Source organism: Pongo pygmaeus, chromosome 17 (genome assembly GCF_028885625.2).
Source record: "Pongo pygmaeus isolate AG05252 chromosome 17, NHGRI_mPonPyg2-v2.0_pri, whole genome shotgun sequence".
Lineage (NCBI taxonomy): Eukaryota > Metazoa > Chordata > Mammalia > Primates > Hominidae > Pongo > Pongo pygmaeus.
Window position 1 is genome coordinate 47,634,396 of NC_072390.2, and position 21,850 is coordinate 47,656,245.

Here is a 21,850-nt window from a genome sequence, read left to right on the forward strand (position 1 = left end):
ACAGGCTTATAGGAAGAAGGGACTTGCCTTGTCTCAGATGAGACATTGTACTGTGAACTTTTGATTAATACCAAAATGAGTTAAGAATTTGGGGCACTGTTGGGAAGGCGTGATTGGTTTTGAAATGTCAGGACATGAGATTTGGATGTGCCAGGAATGGAATGATATGGTTTTGCTATGTCCCATCCAAATCTCGTCTTGAGTTATAATTCCCACAATTCCCAAGTGTCATGGGAGGAACCCCATAGGAGGTGATTGAGTTATCAGGGCGAGTCTTTCCTGCACTGTTCTTGTGATAGTGTATGAGTCTCACAAGATCTGATGGTTTTTAATATAGGAGTTTCCCTGAACAAGCTGTCTCTTTGCCTGTTGCCATCTATGTAAGACATGACTTGCTCCTCCTTGCCTTCCGCCATGATTGTGAGGCCTCCCCAGCCATGTGGAACTGTAAGTCAATTAAAACTCTTTTTTATTCCTAGTCTTGGGTATGTCTTTATCAGCAGCATGAAAACAGACTAATACATCCAGAAAGAAGAAAAGGTATGGGCGATTGAAATTCAGAAAAGCACATAGAAGGGAGACATGGAAACAAATACTTTCTTTGGGGCAGGTGATAGAGACGGGCTACTTATAGTTAGTTATTGCATTTTTAGCTATGTTCTGGCCACTAAGATGCCAATGGACATGGCAAAAATGTATCTCTGGCCTAGCCCCCAAACATTCTGCAAAATCCTCCACACTCCTTCTTCCTGCAGATCAGAAGCAGAAGAGCTGGCTGGGGAGACCAAGGCCTTGGAAAAGACAAAACCAAAAGCTAAACAGAACCTGAATCTCTGAAAGAACATACAGAACACTGCTCACTGCTCAAGGTTAGCCATAGTGGACGTTTTCAGCAAGAAATAAACATTTATTTACTTATACTTAGTAAAATTTGGGATATTTTGTTTTAGCTTCTAGAATTATTTATCCAAAGAAACACAAAGAGGAAAGTTCCTCTGGGGAAGAAGTGAAGTTAGGGCATGTTAGACTCTATGGGTCAACTCCTCCAACATGTTTCCAATCCTCTTCTTCTTTTCCTAGATTAACTTTAGATGCACTTTCCCTTGGAATTAATGCTGATCATGAGACAACATTCTGTTCAATGAGATGCCAATGTAAGTTTCATGAGCATGTCCCTTCCCCATTTCCCCACCTCCCTTCTTCTTGTTTGCAAGAGGATGTGATACCCAAATTTTCAGCAGCCATATAGTAACTCTGAGGGAAAGGCCAAGAGAATCTCAGAGATGTTAGTCCTAACATTATTGACCCACTGTACTAACCCCAGCAAATGCTCACCTACAGACACCTATAAATATATAACAACAAACAAATAAAAGCCTATTCTTTAAACTATAGTTAAATAGGTGTTTGGGTATTTGCAGCTGAACACGACTGTAATCAAGACAAAAGTGGATGAAAAACAGTGTTTCTCAACTGGGGTAATTTTGCCCTTCCCTTACCTGTGCAAAATCCCCAGGGACTTTTTAGTGGTCACAACTAGAGGGATGTTACTGGTGTCTAATGTGTCTTGCCTGCGATGCACAAGAAAGCCCTTCATGACAAAGGCTTATCCAGCCCGAGATGTCAGTTGTGCCAAGGATGAGGGATCTCCATACTGCAACATGGAAAGCCCCTCCATGGCATTAGAAAGTGCTATTACTTCTTTTTTATGTCATTGTATGCCACTGTGGAATTTTGAACAATACAGTATCATGATAGAATAAAATGAGGAAGAGAGAAGAGTAAACGGGTTTTACATAGAATGGATGACTAGAAAAGGAGTAATGGAAAGTAGCAGTCTAGAGTTCAGATGTGTAAGGCTCAGAAATGCAGTTAAGAGTTTGATTATTAGAAACTGATTGTTGGTGGATGGGGAAATAGGAAGGGAAAATTCATGATTTATTAGGAAAGAATTTGATAACAGAAAGAAAGAAGTAAGTGATATTAACAGAATTCAAGCAGATGTATCAAGACTGGATATTGGGCCTGTAGAATGATATTAAACATTTTTATGAAAAAAGCAGGCATTTCACCATTTATTTCAATTTTTGCAAACATATAAACATCCTAAAACAGAGAAAGAAGAATATCTAAATATTAGGCTGATGCAAAAGTAATTGCAGTTTTTGCCATTTAAAGTAATGGAAGTAATAGAAAATCTTATTTTCCCCTTATCCCCTGAGCTGCTTGGGAGTGTTAGAGGGAGTTATACAAGAAATATCAAGGTATCCATATTTTTTTTTAACAAAAGCATAATATATTTATCATGTAAAATCTATTGAATAAGTTATTCTCCTTATTAAAATATCACTATAGTCTTCCACAGGTTACAGAAAACATGGCACAAAGAAAAGGGCACAGTATTAAGATTAGAGAAAAGAAAGCGGAATTGTTGAAAGACTCAGAGAGGGATATAGAAAACCCTTTTCCTCATTAAGAAGCAAAGCAGGCAGCTAGCATTGTGCAGAGTTTATTGGGCAAAACAGTCATCACAAATAATATGTTTTAATTGAATTTTGGGAATGAGGATAAATACAGAGTTTGAGACCATCACACTGGAAAGTATCTTTTCAGTGAAGAAGAGCACGACACAAGAATTTTCTTGAACATACACATAGAAGCATCACAAAACCTAGAAGCAGAATATAAATAAAAACCAAAGACTATTTTCGTGGTTACACTTGCTATGTGTTCTCATCACATTGTGAGTTAGGAGGAACTGGAAATTTATAAATGTAGCCCCTGAATATCCTCTGCTGTATCTCTATATTATTGTTGTAAACAGATTATGACTAAATAAGTGTTATACAAATGCATAGAGCTATCATTCACGGTGCAGCTTCAACTTTGGTAGGATTCCATTGTTTTCATGAAGTCTGTAGTGAAATAATGTTCCCTAATATTATTATATAGAGATACTTGAAGTGGGTAGACCTTGTGTGAACAACAGATAAGCGTGGATGGTTATAAGTACATTACAAAACCAGATTTCAGCAAAGTAGCAGGCTTGTGGAATATTAGTGTAAAAGTTTCATTCTTTTCTGAGGATATTTGTTCATAAACCTTTATAAAACCGAAGTATTAACATGTTTATCAGAATTTCTTTCATTCCTTATATTCTCTACATAGAAAAATCTACCACATATTGTAAACCAGGGGATTCTTTTCACCATAAGCTTAGATCTTGTATTAGGGCTCAGTAGAAAGGATATCTACTTAGAAATGCTTCTGAGCCAATTTTACTCATTAAAATAAATATCAATGACTCCTACACAGACTCATAAACATGCCATAAATTTACTTTACTGCACCACCTTTGAGTTTTTGTTCTAATGTGTGACAAATCCCAATAGATTATATTTTGTAGATGATATTCTTCCCTATCAAAATTATACTATATTGAAGGCAGAGTTTTATTCAGCAAGATAGAGGATTCAAGTTGCTCTCCAACTACCCGCAAGCATCCTGAAAGTTAAATAGCTTGTTTCTCCTCAAATGAAAGACTTAACTAAAATAAGCAGTATGAACCATCTCCAACTGTGAACTAATTAAAGACAATTCCCTTTCAAGGTTTTTTCACTAGATGTCATTTGTGATTTTATTTTGCTTTCTTTAAATTTGTCCTGTTTTACATGCCTGCTCCTTCTAGGATTTATTCTTAAATGGCACAATATTTTAATATTGTGACATTGAAATGTCAGTATAATGGGTCATACTTTAATATTAAGTTCTTTACAAATTATAAAACAAGTGTTAAAGATATTATAATATTATAGTGCTAGCAGAAGCAGCTTGATTCAATGAATAGGTGAGTTTCTCTTTTTTCAAGCCTATTGTCATTATGTCCGGAGAGGAAGAGAATGAAGTGACTGACCACAGCTACCCCTAAACTATATGCTTGTTCCCTTCATAATCTCCGTTCCTTATGCACTACTTTCAGTTATGCTGCCAAATTTCTAATGTTGAGAAGGCTGGAGGAAATAATTGTAGAAGTAATTTCAGGAAAAAATCAAATCTAAAATCATACTCGGTTTTAAAATGTCGAAATAACAGAAAAGTCAGCAGAATAAAAATAATTCCTGAAGAAATGTAATGAAAAGACTGAAGGAAGAAAATTAGAACTCAACAAAGGAGCAGTATTTTTCCTAGAATAACAGTGCCATGAATCACCTGGTGGCCTATTGACCAAGATTACCATTTTATTATCACTTCCTATGAAATTTGTTTTGAAGGCTATTAGTAATTTATTGATAACACAAGGACTAGGCAAATATATTTAAAATAATGCATATGCATTATTTCTCTCTAACCAGCATCCATAGTCTTCCTCCTAGTGTTCAAAGAATCTCCTTATTTTGATGGTCAAGATTTGCAGTTTTATATCTGATAATCATGAGCTTAATTTCCAGACATCTAACCACTCTTGATTTAAAATGATTTTTAAAAGGTTTGGACTAATTGTTTCAAGAATTAGTTTGAATTAGTCCGTTTCATAGTCTCTACCACCTGGTTCCTTTCTACCAATCAAAAAATATTTCTCATGATTCCATTTATAAACCTTCTTTTCAAATTGGGGTTTTTCACTTTTTCTCAAACGCCTTGTATTTTTAAAACTATGTTTTAAAAAGAGTTTGAATTTTTGCTATTTTCCAGGCTCAGGACAGGAACATTCATGTTTATACAATATCTCCACTAATTTCCCAACTTGTTATAGTCCTCTTGCTAAGAATATCCTTGTGCTCTTCAATTTTAAGTATGATTTATTGGGTATAGTACACTTGAAATGTTATCTAGTTCATCATAAAGCACAATATTGACCCAGAATTTTGCAAAGTTTTTAAAATTATAATAGCATTATTGTGAGACATCGGCTCCTTACCAAATATCCATAGGCTCACACACATTTCTCAGCCCCACTGCAATTAGGAAGGGCCTTGAGAATAGTTCTGCACAAATGGGTCATGAACAGAATACACATAAATAAATTTGAGGCCAAGACACTAAATGGATGGTATGTGACCCTTCAGCTTTCTCTTCTATTGTCAAGGAGACCATGAAGGGCTTCAGTTGTGATGCTGGAACCAGAAGATGAAAATGAACCAATGTCCTTTGTTACTTTGTGAAAGTGAACTTCCCTGGAGAGTCACAGAGAAACCAGTGGACTTCTGTGAATTAGAAATCAAAAGATATAGTCTTACTGGAGATTTGGGAAATGTTACTGGAAGCACAACCTAATCTATCCTGATTAACACTATTGATTGATATAAGAAGTGTGTAACATCTGGTAAAAAACAAACTAAAAGCCAAAAAACTAAATTAAAATATATGGCATTTGATGAGTGGTCTGGTATAGGCTAGAAAGATCATGATAACTTATACTAAAGATCAACAGCAGTATCTGATACTGATATTTGATAATGCTATTGCCTGCAATAAGTTGCAGTGCCAATCATGTGAGCAATGAATTCGAAACACTGGAAACCGGAAACTTACAAGGGTGTGTTGGTTACTACTAGCTGTGTTTGGCAAAGTATTACAAGAAAGATGATTCAGCAAAGAATACCTCAGTCTGAAAGCAGAAGTTTGGGAAAAAGTGAGAGATAAAATTGAAAAAGCCCTTGAGAGACAAATCCTGTTAAAACAGCTTGATGGCAAAGATCAGATTCAGAGTGGCTTCCTTGCATATTTTAAAATCTATCACTTGGGAGCCGAGGCAGGAAGACTGCTGGAGCTCAGGAGTTTCAGACCAGCTTGGGCAACATGGGCAGACCTTGTTTCTGCAAAAAACTTTTAAAATTTAGCAAGACATGGTGGCACGTGGGAAGCTATGTGGGAGGCTGAGGCAGAGGATCACTTGAACCCAGAAGGTCGAGGCTGCAGTGAGCCATATTCATGCCACTGCACTCCAGCCTCAGTGACAGAGTGAGACCTTGTCTCAATCAGTCAATCAATAAACTATCGTTAATGAAAGTGCTCCAGGGAAAAAGTGAAACAAAAGAGACTTTCTGTCTCTGGTATGACACCTTCCAGATAGCTCTCCTTAAATATAGAGAAGCATAAGATATGAGAACAAAGAAATAAAGATTTGAGAATGGCTCATACTGACGTCTGGGTATGAGTTCAGCAAATAAACTGACCAGTAACAACAGATGGAAAGTCTAATGTGTTTTTAAGGCTCACTCTGAAAAAATATTCGTAAAGTTATGTGATTATTTCAGCCTTACAGTCCTTGGACTCCCAACTTTCCACTGGCAAGACCTTAATTAAGAAAACTGTGAAGCCCTGATCCTGGCATATTCCACAACAGCCTCTTCAGACATGGCTATGGAACATCCTGAAAACCTGAAGTAACTCCCAAAGCCATAAAGAACAATGAACACAACACTAATCCCAGAGAGCACATTAGGCCTTATCTGGTAGCTGATTTCTACCATTCTGAAGGCTTGGAGAATCTTTGTTATGTCTACCCAGCAAGATTTCAAGATCTCAGAATTCCTATGAACTCTGCTGGATATCTCCCATTCTTTCCCTTTCTGGAATGTGTTTTTGCTTTTATTCTATCCCATTTCCACAATTAAACACTAGGTGTCATGCGACTGAGGATATGCAGATACCTTGTCTTCTTATTTCATCTGTCTGAATCCAGAGATTATAGTACAATACGCAGAAACTTGGACTTTGAGCTTAAAGGCAGTGACTTGGTGAGACTTAGTTGGTTTTTCTTGGGGCATGTCACAATAAGGGAGCGAGAAAACATTTTTGTAACCAGAAGGGTCAACCGTGGCAGTGACAATTGTTTGTCAGTGAATATCCAGGTGTGGTCCCCTCACCCCAACCCCTGCATGGGCTATTCCCAGCCCCCTTGCTGGGAGCCATGTGTCTGTTTCTGGCCAACGTGCTGTAAACAGAAATGATGTGTATAACTCCTAGGCTAAAATATTTAAGAGCTAGTTTGCCATCCTTATGGTTCCTTCTCCTGTCAAACAAACTGTGTACGCCTCCTGTTGGGATGAAGAATCACCAAGATGAAAACAACCTGGATCCCCACACATAGGAAATCTTCCCTTGGATCTAGAGTGGACATTGTAATACTCTATGGGAAAAATCCACACACTGTGGAATCCAGAAAGCAAATGGTTAAATACTAACTGACAGGGTTTTCTGGAAGCCAGAAAGCAAATGGTTAAATACTAACTGACTTGGAAGCTAACCGGCTTTAGCAGTGAGGAGATTAAGAATAGAGTTAATTTGTACCCCAAATTTCAGAAATGCTCTAAAGGTGAAGGTACCACCCATCTCAGAATGTGGAGCTATGTGAACAAAAAACAAGCCTATTAGGAATTTTCAAAAGAAACTCTGAAGATCCTAGAAGCCTTTCCATATCCACACAATAGGAAAGCTAGCTCTCTTCAGCACAGTTTTAGAAATTTGTCATCTACCAACACTATCAGAGATACTCTGACCTTTGCCTCAGACACCAGGCAAAGTTGTCACAGTGAAAATAGAGAGCCACACTGAAAGTACAGAAATAAGTGAAGGGCCATATGCTGTATAATGAGGTCTCCATCTCCCTTCCCTCCTCCACCCATTAACATTCCATTATACAATCTCCCCTTCCCTGCTCCCCACAAACATGTAGCAGATTGAATTATTCTAAATAATTGACTAAATCAAGAAAATTAAACACTATGTATTTGAACATTCTCACAATAACATGGCTCACTCTCATTAAACATTCTACAGTGAAGATTAACAGTCAAAAATATACACCCATCATTCTTCACAGAACTAGAAAAAGCAATCCTAAAATTCATATGGAACCAAAACATACCCTACATAGCCAAAGCAAAACAAAGCAAAAAGAACAAATCTGGAGATATCACATTATCTGACTTCAAATTATACTACAGGGCTATAGTACCAAAACAGCATGGTACTGGCATAAAAATAGGCATGTAGATCAATGGAAAAGTATAGAGAACCCAGAAATAAAGCCGAATACTTATACAGCTACCTGATCTTTGACACAGCATAAAAAACACATCTCGGGGATAGGACACCCTAGTCAATATATGGTGCTGGGAAAACTGGGAGGCCACATGTAGAAGAATAAAACTTGATCACCATCTCTCACCTTATACAAAAATCAACTCAAGATGGATCAAAGATTTAAATCTAAGACTTAAAACCATAAAAATTCTAGACAATAACACCGAAAAAACTCTTCCAGGCATTAACTTAAGCAAATAATTCATGACTAAGACTGCAAAACAAATGCCACAAGAACAGAAATAAATAATCGGGACCTAATTAAACTAAAAAGCTTCTGCACAGTAAAATATATAATCAACAGAATAAACAGACAACCTTGTGGGAGAAAATATTAGCAAACTATGCATCTGAGAAAGGACTAATATCCGGCATCTACAAGGAACACAAATAAATCAGCAAGAAAAAAAAAACTCATCAAAAAGTGGTCAAAGGACATGAATAGCCAATTATCAAAGAAGATACGCAAACAGCCAACAAACATATGAAAAAATGTTCAATATCACGAGATGTTGGTGTGGATGTGGTGAAAAGGGAACACTTTTACACTGCTGGTGAGAATGTAAACTAGTACAACCACTATGGAAAACAGTATGGAGAAGCTTTAAGGAACTCCATTCAATCCAGCATTCAATCCAGCACTACCAGGTATCTAACCAAAGAAAAAGACGACATATGAAAAAGACATATGCACACGGATGGTTTATAGCAGCACATTTTGCAATTGTAAAGATATGGAACCAAGCTAAGTGCCTATCAACCATACACCATAGAATACTACTCGGGCATAAATAGGAATGAAATAATATCTTTTGCAGCAACTTGGACGGAGTTGGAGGCCATTACTCTAGGTGAAGTAACTCAGAAATGGAAAATCAAATGTATGTTCTCACTTATAAGTCGGAGTTAAGCTATAAGGATGCAAAGGCATAAGAATGATATAATGAACTTTGGGGACTTGGAGAGGCTGGAAGAGGGTGAGAGATAAAAGACTACATATTGAGTACAGTGTACACTGCTTGGCTGATTTTGGAGCACCAAATCTCAGAAATCACCACCAAAGAACTTATCTATGTAACAAAATACCACCTGTACCCCATAAACTATTGAAATATAAATAGCAATTAAAAAATAATAAATAAATTCTTGAAAAATAACAAAAAATTAGGTGAGTGTGGTAGTGAGCACCTGAAAAAAATACATATCTACAGTCTTCAAATATTATTTAAGTACTTTTTACCATCAGAGTTGTAAGTTACTTGATACTGGAAAAATACTTCTAACTCAAAAAAGAGAACTAAAACAAATGGGGAAAAGCCTAAATATAAACAAGACTTTGCAGAAAACATAAAAAAGCAAATGAAGTTATAGTTAACATTCTCAAAGAGAAAAGAGTTCTAAAAAATACAACAGTTCTCTTAGAAATGTAAATGAGAATATTTTCTCAAATCAACAAAGAGGATGAAAAACAATGTTGAAGGCATCATCCAAAAAGTAAACCAAAAGTTTATAAGACGTAGAAAGTAATCAACTGAGGAAAGTTATCACCCCAAGAAAACTGTTTCTCATTTCTGTATCTGTCAAATTGGGATAATAATATTAACACCAACAACAATAATGTCCTATTAAACATGGTACAGTGAATACCCAGCTCATCTAGTTGTCATTAGGATTAACTTAGTGAAGAGAGTTAGTAAAGGGACTTAGAACCATGACTGGAATAAAGAAAACACTCGGTAAGTATCAGAATTTGGTATCAACAACAATATTATTATGGTGAAAAGTACATATTCCAACAACAGGAGAAAAAGTAAAAGGGATAGAGAGCAGATTAAAAAGAAATTACGTATAAAATACAAGAAGATGTCTCCAAACTAAGAGTGTGTATCTCAAGATCTGAAATATCCACCCAGAATTCAACACAATTATTGAAAATAGATGCAGGCCAAAAGCAATTTCACAACACTAGGAGTAATGGGAAGATCTCAAAGTTTTTGGAGAGGAGAAAGAGGAAAGGAGTGAAGAGATAAGTATATACAATGATTAGTAACTGGGATGACATCTGAATTTTTAGTGGCTAGGCAACAAATGGAAACCAGAAAATAAAGGCCTACAATTGTGAGAGCAAATGCTCACTATTCTAGAACTCTACACCCAGGGCATTATCAATCAAGATGAAATATAAACCAAAATCATTTTCAAATATGCGAAGTGGGAATCTTTAGAAAAGTGGTCATAATATTTTACAGTTTCTCCTATCCCTTGAATCTGGGCTTCAGCATGTGACTTGCTTTGAATAATGAGACATTAGCAAGCATGACACAAGTAGAGAGGCTCAAAAAGTGGCTGTGCACTGGGGCTTGACCTCTTGTGCCACTGGAAACCCAGAGCTCGCCAGGAAGAAGCCAAGGCTAGACTCCAAAGATCAAAAGATCATGTGAGGGAATGGGGCCACAACCATCTCAGCCATCCAGCTGAAGTCCAAAATATGTGAATGAGGCCATTCTAGATTCTCTCATCCCAGCCAAGCTAGCCAGAGCACAAGAACCACAACAGCTGACTCCACAGAATTGAACTAACAGTTGTTTTAAGTCATTAAGTGTTGGAGTGGACTGCTACACAGAAAAAGTGAACTGCTATACCCTCATCTTTTCTGAGGAAGCCTCTGGAGAATGTACACCTCCAGGCAGAAAAAATAAGATATAGTTGGTTCTAGGAAGCAGTTGATCCAATGCTAGGAAGTGGCAAAGAGAATGCCTTGGCATACTTTGAAAGTTAGACACGAGACAGTAGCTAAGCAGCAAAAATGAGCAACAAGTCAGACTGGAGCAGAAAAGAGACTATAGGAAGGCACTGTCAAAGAAAAAACACAAGCAGAAATGAAGTCATTTTAGACTTGTGAAAAAAAAAAACAGGCAAAGAAACAGAAAGAGGCAATTACTAACTCCAGGGAAACAGAATTACATAAGAAATGGAAAATTTTCATGCTACATGCTCTAAATCAGTTGTGAGTGACAATTATATATATATATATATTACATATATTATATATTATATATATATTAGCTTAACAGTAAGAAATGCCAAGTGTGCAGTAGAAAGCTGTTATTTGAAATACGTTAAATATTTTACAGTAGCTGCCTTTAGGGAGGGCCAAGGAGGATTATGAAAGAGTGAGGCAGAGGGCTCCGATCTTGGAGTAGAGTTTAATGTTTTAACTTATGTAACTACTGTATTTTGGAAAACAGAAAATTAAAATTGAAAATAGGCAAAGCATTGAAGCAACAAATACACAGGGAAACAACTTCTTACTAAACTTATATCTCTTATGTCTCTCATATCTTACATCTATGTTTGTATCTATGTATCTTATATATTATGTCTATACTTATTTCTTTGAAAAGCTCTGGCCAAATACTTATCAACAAATTGCAAAGATTTAAACATTTTCAACCTTGAGTTCTCTCCCATAATAATTACAAAAATAAATAGAAGCATAACAGGTATTACAAAGAATTTTGTCACAGTGTTTCATAAGAACAAAACAATTTAGAAGTCACATAAAAATACAAGAATTAGAAACAAGCAAACATCATATATTTATACAGTAAATGTTCTTCAATAAAATAATTATACTTTTGAAGAGTAATGCCATAAGGATAGGCTAATTTAAAATATAAGTAAACAGAGAAAAATGGAAAATAATATATCCAGTATTATACAAAATTTGTAAATAATATATATATGGTATGCATATATAAAAGTTACATGGAAAGATGATTTCACTGTTCTTTCTTTTTGTCTACTTTTTAGATTATCAGCAATGATTTTGTATCACTATATATAATGAGAAAAGACATAATATTGGTTTACTATTCAACTTAAAATATTTTAAAAATTTTGTGTCTTTATGAAACTATAATTTCATAGAAAAACCTTAAAATAAAATGGAAATGAGTTCAGTTTCTGGTAATGACATAGTAGCTTCTTGTAGATTGAAATTATAATCTGTGCACACAATATGAAAACAAAATATATGAAGGCACTGGAGAGTGACCAAAAGTAGGCAGAAACTGGAGGAGGTTCTTAAAAGAAGGAGACCCCAGGGAGAGAGATTCTTGTTGACTCAGCTTTTTCTTGGAAGACACCTAGCAGTCAGAACAAAAATCAACAGACTTCAGAGAAAAATAAGAGTGTCTGGAGTCGGTATAATGTCCAAAAATATCACAAATTGTGACTCATAGACAAGATAAAATTTAGTCAGTGAACATTGACTCCAAGATGATCTGGGGTAATGCAATTTCAGAGAAGGACTTTAAAGCAGCTGTTATAAATATAGTTAAGGAATTAAGAAAGAGATGGAAATAATGAGTGAAAAAATAAGAAATTTTAGTAGATAGAGAACAACAATATAAATATGGAATTAAAGATATAATCATGTATATGTATAATAAAACATATAAATAATGCAAATGAAGTAAATACTTCAATTAAGAGTTTTACTAATTACAAAATTGACTGCATGTCACCTATATGAGATGAACTTTATATATAAAGATACAGAGAGACAAAGTAAAAGGATGCAAGCTACACCACATACCATGCAGATGTCAGTGTAAAGAATTCAGTGTGTTTCTAAAATATCAGACAAAACATGCATTAAGACATGGAATATTATCAGTGATAAAGGTCATTTTATAAAGGGTCAATTGGTTAAAAAGATACAACAATCATAAATATGTAAAAATATCTAACAAAGCTTCAATATACATGAAGCAAAAGCCAACAGAACTAAACAAATCTATAATCATAGTGGGAGATTTCAATACCTCTCGTCCAGTAATTGATAGAATACCAAAAAAATCGTTAAGTTTATAGAAGTTGTAGAAAAGAACAATTATCTTAACATAATTGAGATTATAGATTTTGTGTCTAACAATTGCAGAATATACATCCTTTTCAAATGCAAAAGAACTTCACCTAAATAGACAATAAATTATAATATAAGCTCCAGTAAATTACAAAAATGAATTTGTACAATGTATGTTCTCTGACCAACATAGACTTCATTGTAAACCAATGACACTAAGATATCTAGAAAATCCTTAAATATTTGTGAATTGAAGAACACATTTCTAAATATCTCATGGGTTAAAAAAAGAAACTGCATGGGAAATTTGAACATTTAGGTTAGAATGAAAATAAAAAGATAAAAATATTAAAATATGTGTGATATACCTAAAGCTATGCTTAGATAATACCTTATAACATATTTGCTTTTACTAGGAGAAACAAGGTTTAAAATCAGTTATCTAAATTTTTACTTTAAGAAGCTAGACAAAGAAACTTAACCGAAAGTAAGTAGAATGAGGAAAATCAGAGTAGGAATCAATCAAATTAAAAACAGTAATCATGAAAATCTCAGGTGCATTACTTTCTGGTGGTCTAATTTAAAATGAAAAAAAAAAGAGAAAAAGATCAGTTACAAATATCTAGTTTTTAAAATTAATTATCTTGAATATTAGGCATCTCAGGCAATGTTTTGCCAAACACTTCTTGGGACCTACTTGATGGTTGACTTCTCTTATAAGAGCTTAAAGAGAGGATGATCTGTATTGTGGAAGAAAAGTAGAGAAGGAGACAGGACATAGCTAATGTTTGCATTAGGGCCAGGAACACATACTAGCAGACCCAGACATGGAAATAATACAGAAACATAAAGTCCTACATTACTGGGGGTATTTCGTGGTGGTTAAATGACTGAAAAAGTTGATGATTCATACTTAATTGTATGTACAAAATGAATGTTATCAGGGGCTACCCCTATTGAAAACGAGGAAGTTTAACTTAAAAGTGGTCAGAACATTTCAAGAGAAATCTTTAGAAAAAAAAAAAAAAGCAGGTTACTGTAGTTATCTTTGAGGATACAGAGCATGTTGACAGATGTCTGGCCAGCTAGAAAACACTTTTTTTTTTTTTTTTTTTTTTTGAGACGGAGTCTCGCACTGTCGCCCGGGGTGGAGTGCAATGGTGTGATCTCGGCTCACTGCAACCTCCGCCTCCTGGGTTCAAGCGATTCTCCTGCCTCAGCCACCCAAGTAGCTGGGATTACAGGCACCTGCCACCACGCCCAGCTAATTTTTTGTATTTTTAGTGGAGTTGAGATTTCACAATGTTGGCCAGGCTGGTCTCAAACTCCTGACCTTGTGATCCGCCCGCCTCTGCCTCCCAAAGTGCTGGGATTACGGGTGTGAGCCACTGCACCCTGCTGAAAACGTTTTTTTTTAAACAATCTGAAATACATATGGAAATATCACCCATAAAGGGAAAAAAAAACTCCCAGGTAGCAAAAATAATAGGCATTGTAAAAGGAAAGAAGTATTTCTCACTAACCTGTTTTGTGATTTTAATTCTGCGTCACACTTCTGGGCTGTTACAAAGCAAACTTACAGCCAATTCTTTCTAAACAAGAACTCTTATTTTCTCCATTTCTCTTATCATTTTTGCTTCCTAACCCTCCCTCTCAAAAAAAAAAAAAAAAGAGAGAGAGAAAATAAAAGCAAAAGAAGAAGTAGTGAATTGTTTCAGATGCTGTAATTAAAATAGAAAGATTTTGGCAAGAGCTGGAGTTGTGGGGAGAGGGATGGAAAAGATTTCCACTACAAGAGTTTCTGATCTTGCTAACAGATGTACGTACCAGAGACAGAAATAAGTTAAACAAGGTTTCCAGTTTCCCTGCTCCTATAGCAATGCCTGGTATTCAGTTGGCAAAAAAAATTAGCCTTGGCTCATAAAATCTAATTCCAGGAAATATTGTTACCATTTTATCTCTACGTTTATCTTAGAAAGGAGGAAGGAAGATAGCTTAAAACTTTGTATCCAACATACAATTGATTCAGAACAGTCTACATATAATTTTTTTAAGTGGGTTCAATAAACCAATATGATGGCTAAGTACTTTCTTTTGTTTTAAACACGTCTAGAAATGCTCCTTTCATTATTCCCAATTTTCTGATAACTGGATGAATAAAAAAAATGTTTCAAAGAGTACCAGAATACAGTACTATTTCTTTCCTCTCAGATACATTTTTAATATTTGTGATTGATCTTCCAAATTAAACCTAGAAATACTTCTGCCTTTGACTTTCCAGTCATACACATTGAAATGTGATTTACTGCCTCTTAGTTTCCTAGATACAAGCAATTACATTGCTTGCATTTAGGACTATTTTAAGTGAAGTGCTGATAAAACCAGTTAAGTCTTCCCAGACCTAAGCAGTTATTAGGTTCTATGCTTTCTGTAACCCTTCTTTTAAATGAACTAATGTGGTTTTGTTCTCATGAAATAGTTTGGAATGATAGTAATACAGACCAAAATGTTAGAAAATATTAAATGTATTTTAAATCACTTTTAATATTATAAAACATCAGCACAATTTTTCTCTTTTATAAAAAACAATCTAACAGTAATGTGGTTTAAAAAAAATACAGACATAGTATTTTACCTCCTTGCTGTTGACCTTAACACAAAACCTTTCTGGGACCAGTATAACATTCCTATTCTTGAGTCATTACTCTGACTTTCAGTAGCATCCTGTATTGATTTTAAGATCTCACTTATGGCTTTTTAGGCATTTCATGGTTTAAATATTCTATACCTTTCAGATTGATTACTTCTATATTATCTGTCACTTTTTTATTGTCAGAGCAGGGGCCCCTTTCTGCTCTGTTGTCACAAATGGATTCCCATGAGCTAACACTTTTCATGCATCTTGCCAACAGAAATTGCTACTCCTTGAAGTAAGTAATTTGGAGCCTCTTACAGCTTTTTAAAACATAGGTGTAACTTTTTTTTTCCACTGGATTTGGAATGCTCACTTATCTGAGAGTTTGTTCTTAGACTAACTGGAATGATTCTGGAGAAGCTTTTGTAAACACTAGATACATGAGCTTCTTGATAGTAGTGTTTATTTTATCTACTTCCCCTTCCTAAAAGTGTGTCAAACAAGCATTTTCTGGAATGCAACAGCTGTTTAAATTGCTTTCTTATCACCGATCTCAAGACTTTCCTAATATTATTTGTGTGCCTTCTCTAAAGGGGATGACTATTTCTTCAAGATGTAGTCTGATTTGCCAAAGTTCTCAGTGATCTAATTGGTATATCTTCCTTTTTCCCTAAGAAAGCTATGAAAATACTTGTAGCCCCAGAATTTCCACAGAAAACGTCTACCTTTAATCTACAGTTAGTACAAAAATCATTGTTAATTGTAAATTTGATATCTGTACTTTATTTCCATAGAATTACCTAAGAATTAAAATTTTAAATTCATGTACTCTAAAATATGAGTTTAAAATGCATTGTAATTTTGCAATTTAAAAAAGAACTAAAACTTTTATAAACAATAAGCATTATAATTTAAAAAAGGAAAATTTTAGACCAATTTATATTTTAGTGCCAAATACTGTCATAATTCCTATAAGTTAGATATCATTACTATAAGCATTCACAGAATTGCAGAATGTGGTATCTGAAGGGCCTTTCAAGATGATCTAATCCAAATTCTTTATTTCAAAAACAATGATTTGTTTAAGGTTAAATATTTAGTGAAAGGAGTAGGAATTACAATGTTACTTTTTGCATGTTATAACAAGCCAATTTTCTCTAAAATGTCTGCCTCAAAAGTTTTTCCAAGTTATTGCCAGAGTGAAGATAATAAATTGGAAGAAAAATTTTAAAATAAAACTTGTATTTATGGAAGCCCCAGGCTTACCTCCCATTTTAAAGGTACTTTAGTTATTAAAAACACATCATTTGAATAGAGTAGGTTTATGGGCTGACAATTTGACAGTATTTACTCTTATAATTGGATGAAGACAGCCTCATTGTCATATAAAAATTTATAATACTATGCACAATAGAAGTAACTCACTTTTTCATAAGAAAAATGTTCTTACGAATAAACAACAGATTCTGCAATATGGAATAATAGAGGCCATGTGATTAATTTATGATGGGTCACAGTTGTACATTTTTGGGCCATTTTGTGGTATACGTAATTAAGGGCAAAAGTGTAAAAACTGATTGTAACAATAAATAATTTTCCAGATGTTTGCATTTGTGGAAAATCATGTCATCTAATTCCTCTTTCTAGAAAATTACTGGGAGGAAAAAAATGTAAAATCTTTATGAAAGTGGCCTAGTGCCATTTTGTTGAACATTATGGTATGATTTTGCTGATGCAGCTGTAACGACCACCACAAACTAAGTGGCTCCAATCAATACAAATGTATTCTCTTACAGTTCCAAAGATCAGAAGTCAGAAAGAAATCTTATGCGGCTAAAATCAAGAGGTTAGCAGAGCTAGTTCCTTCTGGAGGCTCCGGGAAAAGAATTTGCTTGCTTGGCTAGTGGCCCCAAATCACGTCTCACTTTCCATTATCATGTCACCTTTTTCCTTCTGTTGTCAAATCTCTCTGCCTCTCTCTTATAAGGACATTTGTGATTACATTTTGGGCCTGCTCAAATAAATCCGGGTAATACCCTTATTTCAAAATCCTTAATTTAATCACATCTTTAGAGTCCTTTTTTCCAAGTAAGATTACATTCACAGGTTCTGGTGATTAGGATGTAGATATCTTAGGGGACCATTATTTAGTCTACCAGAATTAATACTAATTTTAAGACATATGTTTGTTCTCATTTAAATAGTATCTATCTGGAGGTAGAAATAAACAGGTTTTTAAATACTTAAATTATGTTTTGGGGTAGTTATTTAACTTTAACCTATACAGAAAACTTCTAACAGGACAGATGACCCCTTGGTTTAGTAACAATAGCATTCCTATCATCAGAGTAAGAAAGTGGTTATATTACAAAAACTGCCTTTAATTATCTCTTTTCAAAGATGTAAGGATTTAGAGTTCCTTTAAGGAAGAAGACAAAGCCCAAAGAAATAATTCAAGAGAGGAAAGCGTTGGAATATGGCCCTCAGGAAAGCTACTTACCTCCATGTTTCTGTACAAGTGAGTTTCTGCTTCAATGACTCAAGATAGCTTGGAGGGAAACATCCATTCCAAAGATCTAATTCTGGCATATAACTTATATGAAATTAAAATTTATTATTCATCTTCTGCCACAGTCTTTGTAAATGAAAGGTATTGAATTATATTTTCTTGAATTGAAATAAACACTTGAATTTGTGTTCACACATGTCCTCTTTTAATTTACTTGACATATATGTCTTTTTAGCCACCTTTTTGGTAAATAATCTGTGTGATTCAATTTAAAATGCCTATACTGCAAACCACTACAAGTATTATTTATTTTATCTTGTAATTTTATATTCAAGTATTCACATGACTCTCAATCTTGCCTTAGATAGGTAGAATTTTCAAAGTGTAAACACTTGGTCAATATTCTCTCACGTTCTCCTTTAGTCATAGGACACACGTCAATAGCAAAGGTATTTCTCTCAATACTCTGTCCATCAAGAAAGCAGGGTGCTTTGGTTCTGGGCTCGGGGTTTATTTCCTAGTTAAAGGTCAGCATCATTGCTCACAGAACAAAATCCTTATTTACCACCATTCCTGGATCTGGTTCTAGTCAAAGAAGCATCTTGGTTTAAGTGTTTCTGTTTTATAGGAGTCTGAGTCTTCAGCCACTATTCATGGTCTTGGAGACTTGAATGATATTTTCCATGCTTTGGCGAGTAACCACACTACTTCCTCCTCACATACCTCACGCTTTCTAAATACGCATTCACTTGACTCTTCATTACATTTTCCAAAAAATTACCCTGATTAATTCTACCTTTTCTAGATTGCCAAGTGCCAAATAGGAAAGAGAATGGCAACCATGTCCCCAAAATATGCAACTTTGGAAAATCTATTTTATTTCCCACATAAGTAAACAAATTCTCAAGATAGCATTTCTAAAACTAAAAAATACATCAACTGTTCTAGCCTTGTACATATGATTTAAAAGAGCAGAATTTTAACCTCAAGCTACTGAGAGGTATAAAAGAATAGAGAGCAACAAGAAGAATGGAATTCCAGGAAAAAAGAATAGTGGAGTTAAATTATCTATAGGCCTTGGAAAATCAAAGATCTGCTTAGGAAATGCTTCAGAACACTGAAAGCCTATTTTTAAAGGTATGCAAAGCATTTCACCCATTTCCTGTGCCCAATTTCCACTTCATATTTCCGAGGCTATCAGATGAACACTGAGACTAATGAAAACTACATATGCAGAGTAGAGAAAATGGGTGACACATTCTATCAGGATTTAGTTCTACACAATATATGAAAAGGCCATTCTCTGTCCCATAACTTTCCAACTTTTTCTTACAAGGCTTACAATCTCTCCTTTACTGACAGCCTTCCTATTCATATTTTATAGATATATATTGGATTCTCATCAGGCTTGTTTGCAATTTGAATTGCCTCAAAAATGTCCTATGGGCAAGGGTTGGCAGGAATCCTCTCTTGATCTTATTTAAAGAACAGAGGTTTAGAATTCTCCTAAATGGATAGAATTATCCTATCCATTCACAATTACCTTCAGGTTTTCTGGAGACTTACTATAAATAAGAATTTGTTTCCAGCTTCATCCATGTCCCTACACAGGACATGAACTCTTCATTTTTTATGGCTGCATAGTATTCCATGGTGTATATGTGCCACACTTTCTTAATCCAGTCTATCATTGTTGGACATTTGGGTTGGTTCCAAGTCTTTGCTATTGTGAATAGTGCCACAATAAACATACGTGTGCATGTGTCTTTATAGCAGCATGATTTATAATCCTTTGGGTACATACCCAGTAATGGGATTGCTGGGACAAATGGTATTTCTAGTTCTAGATCCCTGAGGAATCGCCACACTGACTTCCACAATGGTTGAACTAGTTTACAGTCCCACCAATAGTGTAAAAGCTGGAAACCATCATTCTCAGCAAACTATTGCAAGGACAAAAAACCAAACACCGCATGTTCTCACTCATAGGTGGGAAATGAACAATGAGAACGCATGGACACAGGAAGGGGAACATCACACACTGCGGCCTATTGTGGGGTGTGGGGAGGCGTGAGGGATAGCATTAGGAGATATACCTAATGTTAAATGACTAGTTAATGGGTACAGCACACCAACATGGTACATGTATCCATATGTAACTAACCTGCACATTGTGCACATGTACCCCAAAACTTAAAGTATAATTAAAAAAAAAGAATTTGTTAAACCTCATTTGCAATAGCTATCAATCTGAACTACAAATCTAGCTGAAATATTCTCAACATAATTTTATGTTTTTATTACTTTTTTAAACTATTATTTTAGGTTCAGGGTTAGGTTCAGGTACAGGTTTGTTATGTAGGTAAACTCATGTCACGGGGGTTTGTTGTACACATTTCATCACCCAGGTACTAAGCCTAGTACCTATTAGTTATTTTTTCTGATCCTCTCCCTCCTCCAAACATCCACCCTCAAGCAGGCCCTAATGTCTGTTGTTCCTCTTTTTGTGTCCATGAGTTATCACCATTTAGCTCCCATTTATAAGTGAGAACACAAGGTATTTAGTTTTCTGTTCCTGCGTTAGTTTGCCAAGGATGATGGCCTCCAGCTCTGTCCATGTTCCCGCAAAAGACATGAAGCCATTCTTTTTTATGGATGCATAGTATTCCATGCTGTATATGTACCGTATTTAATTTATCTAATGTATCACTGATGGGTATGCAGGTTGATTGCATGTTTTTTTCTATTGTGAATAGTGCTGCAATGAATGTTTGTGTGCATGTGTCTTTAGGGTAGACGGATTTATATTCCTTTGGATATAAACTCAGTAATGGGATTGGTAGGTCGAATGGTAGTTCTGTTTTCAGCTCTTCGAGGAATTGCCATACTGCTTTCCACAGGCTGAACTAATTTACACTCCCACCAGCGGTGTATAAACGTTCCCTTTTCTCCACAACCTCGCCAGTATCTGTTATTTTTTGACTTTTTAATAATAGCCATTCTGACTGGTATGAGACGGTATCTCACTGTCGTTTTTGATTTGCATTTCTCCAATGATCAGTGATATTGAGCGTTTTTTTTCATATGCTTGTTGGCCACATGCATATCTTCTTTTGAAAAGAACATAATTTTAAATAAAACCTTTTCAATGTTAAATTTTCAGAAGTCAAGTTAAAATATATAAACATATAGTCTGCCAACACTCAATGACTAAGCCAGGGCACATGTGATTTGTACATACAGTCCCAATTCTACAACACTGGTCTCATTTAAATAGATGCTTTTTACTATTTCTAAAGCAACAATGATAATAACATAGAAAATAGAGAACCATGGCCCTAGTATAAATGATGGAATCAGAATTCATTTTTCTTATAAAATTATTATCTATATACTTATCAGCTATTACTAAAAAGTCAAGTACCTGATAAAAAGGAGAAGAATCAACTGCTTTAGATAAGATTTCCTATGCAATAAATCAATTTTGCTCTTCACTACCCCCTTTTTCTAAGAACTTTGACTTTAGTAAATTGCTATAGCTATTCTATAATAAAATAATTTGCATTTGACATGAAAATAATATTTACTAGTCATGAAACTTTGGCAGCCAAAACTAATCACATCAATTAAAAGGTACTAAACAAGCAAAATAATTCTTTGGTGTCAGAATGTTGTTTCAGTAAGTTTTAGTTAAGTCTTATACTATTTAAAAGAGTGTTACTGTGCAGCAATAATTTTTCCAACCATA

General features: G+C 34.9%; 1 protein-coding gene across 4 annotated transcripts in view; it reads right to left on the reverse strand.

Annotated features, from left to right (window-relative positions):
* CCDC178 (coiled-coil domain containing 178) overlaps positions 1 to 21,850 on the reverse strand; it is a 515,145-nt gene that overhangs the window by 207,762 nt on the left and 285,533 nt on the right. The window contains exon 21 of one of the 4 annotated variants that reach the window (XM_054461209.2): positions 2,501 to 5,204. The exons of the other annotated variants lie outside the window; for them this stretch is intronic. Within the exon in view, the coding sequence (XP_054317184.2) occupies positions 5,103 to 5,204 (102 nt within the window). The 3' untranslated portion in view covers positions 2,501 to 5,102. Of the gene's footprint in view, positions 1 to 2,500; positions 5,205 to 21,850 lie in introns of those variants that run through there. 4 annotated transcript variants of the gene reach the window in all.